Source organism: Antennarius striatus, chromosome 18, assembly GCF_040054535.1.
Source record: "Antennarius striatus isolate MH-2024 chromosome 18, ASM4005453v1, whole genome shotgun sequence".
Taxonomy (NCBI): Eukaryota; Metazoa; Chordata; class Actinopteri; order Lophiiformes; family Antennariidae; genus Antennarius; species Antennarius striatus.
The window spans coordinates 9,218,247-9,228,920 of record NC_090793.1 but is presented as its reverse complement, the minus strand read 5'-3'; the positions used below and the strand labels follow the sequence as shown (position 1 = coordinate 9,228,920).

Below are 10,674 nucleotides of genomic sequence, written 5' to 3'. Positions count from 1 at the left end.
TGTCATTTTGAGCACGCACACACACACACACACACACACACACACACACACACACACACACACACACACACACACACACACACACACACACACACACACACACACAGGTGTCGACTATAGGTCTGGACTATAGCTGTCTATCTATTGTTTGTGTTGCAGCAGACCTGTGTGGTGGACAGGAACATGATCAACACTGTTAGTCACCATAAAGATGCACTCATTCTTTCCAACCGCGCCCCCCCCCCCACTCCACCTCCACTCCCACCCCCTACCCCATTGCGCAGCCACACCGCTTATTCTGGGGGAGAGGAAGAGGGGCTTTCTTTTATAAGGGTCGGATTCAAACTATTAACAATCAGATAGAGAACTTCTCTGACGAATACGCCGCTCCTGCTGTGAGCGACTTGATGCCAAGGCTCAGGTTACTACTGATGGAAGCAGCCAACTATAATCTCTCAGCTACTCAGATCTTCTAAATTCTGTTCTTAGACATTTCATAGCACAGCATTACAGGACCAAGTCAGGGTTTAAGGAAGATGAGACTCATCCTGGTGTTTGCCACTCTCCTCTGCCTCACCAAATGGATGGTCGATGCAAGTGAGTATTGTAAAAACACGACAACTACTACTGCAGAAGTTTTGTTGAAGACTTTGTGGGAGTAAATGTAAACTGATGAATGCTTCAATGTTACTTTTTGTGATCTTATTTAGGTTATAGACCAGCAGCCAGCTGTTGTCCCCAATGGTCCAACACCGAAATCCCCTTGAGTTTGATTGTGGATTACACCATTCAGTCTGAAGGCATCTGTGCAATCAAAGCTGTAAAGTAAGTATTCATGCAAGTTCACACTGTAAAGAATTAAATCATATACCAGCGTGGAGCAAAGATACAGAAATACTTCCAAATAAATTATATTTTTAAAGCACAAATAGAAAAAAAAAGGTACAATTGAAAGTGGCTTTCAGTTAAAACAAGACATCCAGCCACTGATATTTTAATTTATTTGTCCACTTAACCAAGCGAGAAAATGCATTTTCATTTGGACATGGATGAGAATTTAAAAATGTCACATCTATCGCAGGCTCCACACAAGACGGGGAAAGACACTCTGCTCAGACCCGGACAGGCAGTGGGTTAGAGGAGCCATGGTGAAGGTGGACATGGAGAGACGCATGAAAGCATCGCAAGAGAAAGTACAAAATGAAAAGGGGACAACCAGCAACACAGCAACTCCTGCGTACACCACATCAAAAAAGGCACCACGGAAGGGAAGAAGGAAAGGATGGAGGCATAGGAAGAAGTCCCGTGGGAGGAAGAAGCTGAGAGGACGCATCAACTGAATTAAAAATGGGCCATGATATATCACTTCAGTGATGATTGAACATATTTAACTTGATATTCATCAGAACTTACGGAAAGAAAACAGAGTCAGTCAGTCAGTGTTATCTTTTAAGGGTAAATTGTCAATAAAATCTATTAACGTGTGTCTATTTCAGAGGATTAAACTTTTTACATCAAAAGCTCATGCATTGTATGTTCCACTATGACACATGCAAGACATTTGGCTGGTCCTCCGATGACGGATCGATAAAGACCAAATGTGAGGAGCCAATATTAACACACAGATACACAAAGGTGAGCCATCCAAACATGACTGTTATTTGTGGTTGTTGGCTTTACTGTGCAGGTTAGCCATGACAATGCAAATAAATGTATGACAGATAACATGCATAAGTGAGATTCTCTGTTCTTGTTGTTTGACACAAACATGCACTATGTACACTTAACTCTGACCTCGGTCGGAACAAGTTCTGTCCTTACAAATTGAAATCAAGATGAATTATTGAGGAATGTTACAGATTTAAAGCAATTTCTCTTTTTACGCCTTTGCTAATGGATTTTGCTAATGGAAACTCATAGATCATCGGCTATATAGCAAAAGTTACTCATCCATAGGCAACAGTCTTTTTTTTTCATAAACTTACCTTGAATTGAAAAATATAAGAAGAAAATACAGAATGACAGAAAAAGACCATAGGTGTGGATATTATGGCAAAACAAACACAATTCATTTTTGTCTGCTGTCACCAGGGCTAAGCAGATTAGGATTTCCTGTTAGAAAGAAAGTTACAGAAAGATCTCGATGTTATTTGGTTTATGGGTATAGTTTAGGCCATGGAATTGAGATGACAAAGAGACTTCTGAGACAAATTTGGATACTCAAGTGAATTCTGGATCACATTTTCACTGTTTTTTCAGCAGTGTAAAAATAGATGCCCTCACTGCCATCGTTTATAGGACCTATAATTTCCTGGACACTTCTGAGGAAGTGTGAATGATTTTCAGTCAGACGTGTCACATTAGTGTTTTTACTGTCATTCTGTTTAAGAGCTTTATTTGGTTTCACTTTAAACTACACAGTGACCATAAACCCACACCCATCACGTACTGCATGTATGATAGTCAAATACGTGCGTGTGTGTGTGTGTGTGTGTGTGTGTGTGTGTGTGTGTGTGTGTGTGTGTGTGTGTGTGTGTGTGTGTGTGTGTGTGTGTGTGTGTGTGTGTGTGTGTGTGTGCGTCCGTGCGTGCGTGTGTGTCTTTGTGGTCACTTAATTCAGCCGAAGAGGGTTCATGAAACTGATTCTTCTCTTCTAAGAAAGTTTAAGGCCAAAAAAACCCCATGATGTGACACTAATCATGTTTGGCAGACCCACAGTCACAGTAACACAGCTGTGAGTGGTGGGATGGAACTTACTTATACAGTACTGTTCTTATCATTTACTGATGTATATTACCTCAGTAGCTCCGCGGTGCTCTGGCATCACACCCGGAGTGTAGCCTGCCTCTCTGGGATTAGGCTCTGACAGCAGGAGATGTGGTATTGAAAATGAATGAATGAATGAATGAATATTACATCAGTACAGTTTTGATGAGCAGCTGCTACATACTTCTACTGTACTGTTTATACATTCTCTACTTATTTGATAGTTATTTTATTAGTTATTAATAGATTGATAGATCTGACATAAAGATTTGAGTACTGTACTTTATTTTATCAAGCTCCAGACAAATGATATATGTACATAATACTGATTTATCCCATAAAAGCACTTCACACAGTGTAAATATTCGTATCAGTGATCAAACTATTATCTCTGTGTGAAAGGTGTTGCTTGTAGACAGTAATTATTACCTGACTCAGCAGTTCTCTCCTTCAGCTCCTCTTCAGTTCCACAGTTTAGCCATTTTAGCCTCTTAAGCATAACGGTGCAAGCATAGCATGCAGATCTAGCAGAAGTTAAATCTGCCTGGATGTGGTTTTCACCTGTGTTCAGCCCCCACCTTTGCCATTTTGTCTGTGTTCTCTCCCCTCATGTGGTTCTCCCTTTTACCCCAGTTCTGATATTAAAGCTCTGAACTGCACTTTGTTCACTGTGTTGTCAAAGTCCTGCATTCAACCCATAACACACCAGTGGAAAGTTCCCCACTGTGGGAGTAATAAAGGAATATCTTATCGTGAATATTTTAATACCACTTGAACAGAATTATTTCTAATAACTGAAGGTGGTGCAGCATGTAAGCTGATCTGAGGACATCCTGGACAGATAACCCAGGCTGTGCTCGCTACTCAGATGTGTAGATCTGCAGACGCAATAGTTTACCACCACATGTATGCACTGGAGACATGTTTGTGGCTAACCAGTGGAGGAAAGTGTGAAAAACAACAAGTCTCTGCTGCAAGATAATGTCTGTCTCAATGTAACCCAACCTACTGGCTAAATATTGTCATCTTCCAACCACATCTACATGGAGACACACACAGACACACACAGACACACACACACACACACACACACACACACACACACACACACACGCTGCTGCATAATGTATATACATTCCCACCTCAAACGTTCCATGTGTGAACATAAATTATAATCCATAAATTGTGGTTGAAGATGGTGGCAAACGCTGCTCAGAGCAGAGCCATCTAAAACACACAACCCCTTTCAAGCAGAAGTTACAGATATACAGTAATGAACATTATAATAGGATACTTATTTAGAATGCTGCGTAACAGAATGACACATTAATTCCCTACAGTGACACTAAACACCACAGCACACGCCTGAGGACGCTTCATGATCCATCCATAGATTTATGACACACTTAGAGGACATTAATACTGGTGTTTACGCTTAGTGAAGTTGAACTCTACTTTAGTATTCACGTCTTTGACAGTTCAGTCACAAAAGTACGACAATGGTGTACCACAAAAGTGGGAGGGGGGGGATCTATCACACGGTTTAAGTTATTTCTGCACCTCAAAGTTCCCCGTCTGTAGCTCCCTTACACAGAGCTGTACTTCCACACCCACTCACAGTGAACCACAGTTTCTTTAGCAGCACATCATTGTGTTGGTTCAACTAAACTGTGGAAACATGATGAATGAAAGCCCCCCCCCCAAAGGTTTCACAGAGTCGGCTTGAAGCCCACCATGTCAGCCAATCACAATGCGAGGGCAGATGGAAGATAAATGCCAACAAAAAATGAAAAAGAAAACTGAGAATCACAAAACATATTAATTACACTCACATGTCCATCAGTATTTCCTCTCTATTCTCTAACTGTTTATATTAAATGCAGTGGAGTTGACAAAAAAAAACATGAACGTCTTGCATCTCCACTTCTGAAAAATGCCTTCAGTTGTTCAGCAGAGAAATTCTGAATGCAAATTATGTGTTTTAATATTTGATATTTAGAATCTATGTCATAGCACTACCGCCGCAGGTGATAATGTTATAATAACCAACTACTGTACTTAATTGCTCTTATTATCAGTTCCTGCCACTGTACAATTTTATTAAACTGGATTTCAGACTAATAAAATGTGTTTTTTCTTCTTCTAAATTAACAGGCTTTAATGTTATTAAACTTCCAAGCAGGGGGCCTTTATTAAATATTTGACAATATCTTAATGACAGTGCATTATCAATTATTCATCATGAGTGATGATCTAATAATTAAAATGCAATAGGAGACATTAATCTGGGCTGGGTTTTTAACATTTGCTGAGAATCCTATTTGTATTTTCAAGCATTCTTACGGACTATTTCACAAAGGATTTGAATTTATCCGCTCTATTCTCTTTCTTATAATCCTACCAGAATTTTCCGGGCACTTTTAAACTCCAACATCTCTCATATTTGACGGCAGAGTCTTTTTTTAAGAAATGTAACACAAAGAGTTGAGATAAGGAGCGATCAGACCAGAGGACATTGTTAGATGCTGAGCTGCTGATTGCAGCTTTTCTTCTTCTTCTTATACTCTTATGTTGCAATCACACACACACAAAAAACAGAGCCATTGCAGTATAATCATATATTTTATCACTTGGTATCAAAAGAAGGATACAGAATGTTTGATTGAACAGAATGTCAAATGAACATTTTATAAGAGGAACATAAACATAACAATGGAATGGTAATAGATTCACAATGCGGACAAAGTGTTGGGACAAGTGGCCTTTACACATACAGGAATTTTACTCATATCTAAAACCATGAACAACTCCCTCTCGTCTTTCTGCAGGACTTTGGAGATTTCTTTGACCATTTATCCAGAAGAGCATCTGTCAGGTCAGACATTGCTGTTGGGTTAGAAGGTCTGGCTCATTCTCTGGAGATGAGATCAGGACTCACCAGGGGGAACATGCAGACAATTTGAAGACAGAATATGAAAAAGATGAGATTGTGAGCATTTGACTTAAGATTCAATGCTGCTGTCTGTACGTGCGCTGATGAACGTGTAGGTCAGTATGTCGGATGAATTTCTTCGATCTAGGTTTGGGTATAGAGCAGATTCTCTTGTATTTCACGGTAATGAATCTAGTGAAAACAGAAAATGTGAAGATATCAGATCACAGCTTAGTTATTGAGAAATTATTATTGTAACTCTAGCAATGAACAGATTGGATCATTTACACCACCGAGTGTTCTGGTCGATGCCATTTGTAGTAACTTTTCAGAAGTCCTAAAGGGAGCTACTGATTATCCCATCTTTAAATAAATACAAAAGACTTTATTATTTCATCACCAATAACTTTTTACAATTCAACATACGTATATCATGAGATACATCAATGATCAAATACTAGGAACTAGAAAGCTGTCTCCTACCTTGAGACGAGGCTTTACACACAAAGCTGTTGCACCCACAAGCATGCACATTGGAAAGTAGAGTGCATCTTTCCTTCTGTGGCTGCCTACAATTGTACACAAGTCATAACTGGTGGCCTGGGGGTGTAGGAATTTGTTCCTCTGCAGAGAGACGTGGTCTTCACACGTGATGTCAAAATAATTCAAATAAAATTACAGGTCTGCCTGTGATAACCAGCCTTGTCATGTCAAACTTTTTACTGTTATGGTTAGTAAAAATGAGAGGAAAGCTCCATCAGAGAAGCCATATTGCAACCATTTTAAACAGATGACATCTTAGCCTGTAGGAGAAGTCATCACCTGGCCCTCGTGGAGCGTTCTGTTGGTCCTCACACTGAATGAGTGGCCTCTGGCTTTCCTTGACAAACCAAATGTCTTCCAGCAATGGCTTTTGTTCTTAATCGATGTTTCTTTGTCCCTTCCTGCTTTAGTTTGTCTGCTAACGTAAATAACACCTTATCATAACTCAACTGTTAACATGCGACCTTAAGAAATGGCAATGTGCTGGTGAAATAGCTGAAGCCCCAGCCATACATCCATACATCCATTTATATTTAATATAATAAAAAGATGGATAACAAAAATAAATAACACACAATAACACATGTACAGGTTTTTTTTAAATAGATATTTATATTAAAGCCTTTGTTAATAGGTTTTTAATTATTTAGTGTCAGTTTTCCGAACAGTTTTGACAAAATGAATGTCAGCTGTAACTCAGGTCAGGTTTCAAAGAGACAGTTATTTAATGTGTTTTTCATTAATTCAGGACAATGTAAAGATAATTAACAAGCAACAAATAATTGGTAAAATATTGATAAAATTGCAGACAAAAATGTCACTTTTAGTCAAATTGTATTTGTGGCCTGCATGAGGTGTCACGTGATTAATTAGTTATTATGTCACGTGATTGGGTGTCGACCGTACCACAGCTTGGACGGACAACCTCTACGTAACCCTTTCCTCACGTGGTCGACGTGGCACACGGTAAACACGTACTTTCCTTTTTTTGCTTGTGTATTATTAGTTTATATGTTTTCTTTTTGGACGTCATAATACGTTTACGTTAATTGTGTGACGTCAGCACGTATCTGCTACGCTCACGTGTCCGGACCTCCTCCGCTAGCTTGACAGACGAAGGATAGATGTATGTTGTTGTTGTTTTTCCTGTAGTTTCACGTAGTCTGATCAGGAAGTTTTTGTTTGTTTGTTTGTTTGTTTTATTATAATTTGCGTAATACTTTCCAAACTCATGATTATCATTTAACACCGTTTACAGACTGACCTGTAGAGCATAAAGTACATTTACATCTGCCCAAACAAACCCCTCCATCACATGTCAACACTTTGAAGCTTTTGTCTTATGTTAGTTTATAATAGTAAAATATTTTACAATTTTTATAACCTTTCTATCCCAGATAATATTTATTGTTAGCGCTGTAATTCACCTTTCAGTTTCAAGTTGTTTTTTTTATTTTACCAGTGGAGCTGATGGGTACAGTTTACAGATCAATTGCGCCATCTAGTGGATTTTGAATGAAGCGTCTGGATGTTGTGGGAAGAGACGTCTGTATGGTCAGATTAAATGTAAAATTTTAATATGAAAAACTTCTATTTAGATACTGTCAGGTATTTATTCCACTATCCCCACACCACCTTTAATGAACTGGACATGGAAAGCACCTTTGAAGCATCAAGAAATGAATTTATTTAATGATTTGATTGATAGCAGAGAATAAGACAATTAAAGCAGATTTAAAAACAACAGAAATGTTCATGTAAACGTGATGATGGCCATCATATAATCTGTATCTACATTCTCAAAACTCCTATTCTCAAGTTCTCCTTAATGCTTATAATAGCTGAGGCTGCATATGTCAGGCAGTAATAAGTAATGCTGTAGCCATAACAGATAATATCCCCAACATGATGGGATTAAAGCAAGTTAGATTCCTCTCAGATGTGCCCTCAGTTTAGAAATTAAATCACTGAATGTCATGTTATTTGGTTTTATACTAGTAGAAGCTGTCGGTGGTGTTTGGGAGGGTCTCCATGCTGCTGACCAGAACTCCACCTCCATGATTAAACGGGGTCACGGTTTCTGTCTTCTGGGTTTCACCTGCAGCAGAGCTGGACATCTTCTTCAGTTTTGAACTAAAAGTGAGGAGATTCAAAGAAACGCCACACACACTAAGACCTTCACGTCTAAACTGAGTGTGTTGGGAATTTTAAAGAGAGTCTCATACCTGAGTGATGCCAGGATTCTCCTCACCCATCCATCCTTGCGCGTCGCACATATTTGCACGTCTTTCTTCATCGTGTAGAAACTAGAATAGTGAAGCGCAAAGAAAACTAGGTGTAGTAATTCAGTATATGAGTATATAGTGTAGGTACAGTTTTTTTAAGGATGTTTGCCTATTTGTTTGTTTTTGATACTCAGTGTTTATTTGAAATTCATTTAGGTGGACCCCAGTAACAGTTGTCCTACAGTAACAAAGTTGTCATACAGTAACAAAATGTACTTATGCAAAAGCTTTAATAAAATAAAACATAAATTTATGTTTGTATTAACATCCTACATTCACTATATTAAGTTTCTGTCATATAATATCTAAACATCTTTGATGGGTGCTTACAAAGTACATTTGAGGTTTGATACTCTGTTCTATTGAGAAATACAATGAGCATCAGAGTAGAGGATTTGCATACAAAAAAATATATAAAATAAATTTATGGAGCAGATTAAACAAATGAATCTTTTCAAATTTAGACACTTTTTGCAACAAAAGATATTTGTGAATAATCCTGTGAACTGACTGATTTAGTGTCCGAGAGTTATAGTCATAAACGCTGAGCATGTTCTAACGATACTAAAGCATCATCATTATCATCATCATCATAATCTTCATCATCATCATTATCATCATCATCGTCATTTAACAGCAGGAGAAAGTCTTACATGATGGCCTCGATGCGACAGTGTTCCCTGCTGGTTTGTTCTCTGTAGCCCTTTATAAGGTGGAAGGGTACCGGCCTCCTCGTGTAACTGGTGCAACAGGCTCTTCTCATATGATATCCCACTGCGCCCGCACACACACACACACACACACACACACACACACACACACACACACACACACACACACACACACACACACACACACACACACACAGTTAATGTTAAAGTATGTTAATCACACTGTATTAACATACTTTATATGTATGTTTTAATAATAATAATGTTAAAAATATTTAAGGAGTAGTCGAACAAAAGACATACGAGCAGCTGGAGCTGGACAGAGGAGGCCCAGCATGAAGAGGAGAACGGTCAAGGTCATCAAACCTCTGGGAGTCATGTTGGTGGTCATCTGTCTATCTATCTATCCATCTATCTGTATATCTGTCTATATATATACTATGGTGCCGCCTTTTTTTCTAACCTCTGGCTCCTAAATCGAGGACAGGAAACACCGTGTTGCATCACAACAACCAAAGTTGCAGAGATTGGACTTGATGCAGCATCCGGTGAAATGCAATGTGACAACCAGATTGTTTACTGTTGGCATGTGACAGAATCACTTGGTGCATCGATTCTTCATGTTTATACCGACTCTTTGGGTGTGAAAATGTATTGGACCCACTCCAGGTTTGTTCTGTTTGTGTGCACATCACATACCAGCTTCACCTAGATTCTCCTTCGGGATTCTCTGGTAGAGCATGAAACCGAATTTTTTGCAAAGTCGGCCACTTCTTAGAAGGTTCACGACTGATCCAGGTCATCTCAAGTTGAAGATCATTTCATTGATTAATGTATGATTGGTAGTGATCAGAACTGCTTGTGTCTGGTCCAGCTGTAACTAGTTCTTCATGAAGGTTGGTAGTTGTGTAGATTTCGTTTCTAAATATGTTGAGCTGGTAATTGAGATGCTGGTTTCCTTGTGATCTGACACAATTTTAAAATAGTATATATAAAAAAAATAAAGCAACCAGGACTTCTCTAAGCAGAACTGCATATACAGGCTTTCTGGGTTCGTAATCATTCTCTGGAGTTCATCATTCACACACAGGAGATTGTAATCATCACACATTATTCAGTTAATGTATGCTCCTATGTTGCTGTGCATGTAGCTCTGGGTGCATATGCATGCATTATTGTGTTTATATTGAATTTCTCTCATGAAATATTGCCTTTCGCTTCCTTCACATACTTTCTGCTGTTGACTGTAATATTTTTTGTCATAATCTCACATGCGAGACTCGGGGTGTTTCACATAATCAGCAAAAGAGGTTTTTGTGGTGAGAACCGATGGAATACGAGTGGCTTATCAAAACCCCCTCCTCGTTAAAATGACCTATTTAGTCTGCAGAAAGCTGACGATTCCAGATCTCACTCATCTGACCTCAAAAGACGTTGTCAAGTTTGAAAACACTCTCTGGCACGTGTGTGTGTCTTA

General features: G+C 38.9%; 2 protein-coding genes across 2 annotated transcripts; one reads left to right on the top strand and one right to left on the bottom strand.

The window, feature by feature from the left end:
- The first annotated feature begins 345 nt into the window (after positions 1 to 345).
- LOC137611910 (C-C motif chemokine 4-like) lies at positions 346 to 1,640 on the top strand. Its single transcript, XM_068340072.1, has 3 exons — positions 346 to 597; positions 711 to 825; positions 1,082 to 1,640. Exons 1-3 carry the CDS (start codon positions 537 to 539, stop codon positions 1,338 to 1,340), a joined length of 435 nt encoding a protein of 144 aa, XP_068196173.1. The 5' UTR covers positions 346 to 536; the 3' UTR covers positions 1,341 to 1,640.
- A 6,051-nt stretch (positions 1,641 to 7,691) lies between these two features.
- LOC137612747 (C-C motif chemokine 20-like) lies at positions 7,692 to 9,595 on the bottom strand. The gene is made up of 4 exons (XM_068341426.1): positions 9,501 to 9,595; positions 9,180 to 9,300; positions 8,467 to 8,547; positions 7,692 to 8,374 (listed from the first exon to the last, which is right to left on the bottom strand). Exons 1-4 carry the CDS (start codon positions 9,586 to 9,588, stop codon positions 8,236 to 8,238), a joined length of 429 nt encoding a protein of 142 aa, XP_068197527.1. The 5' UTR covers positions 9,589 to 9,595; the 3' UTR covers positions 7,692 to 8,235.
- Positions 9,596 to 10,674: the final 1,079 nt, after the last annotated feature.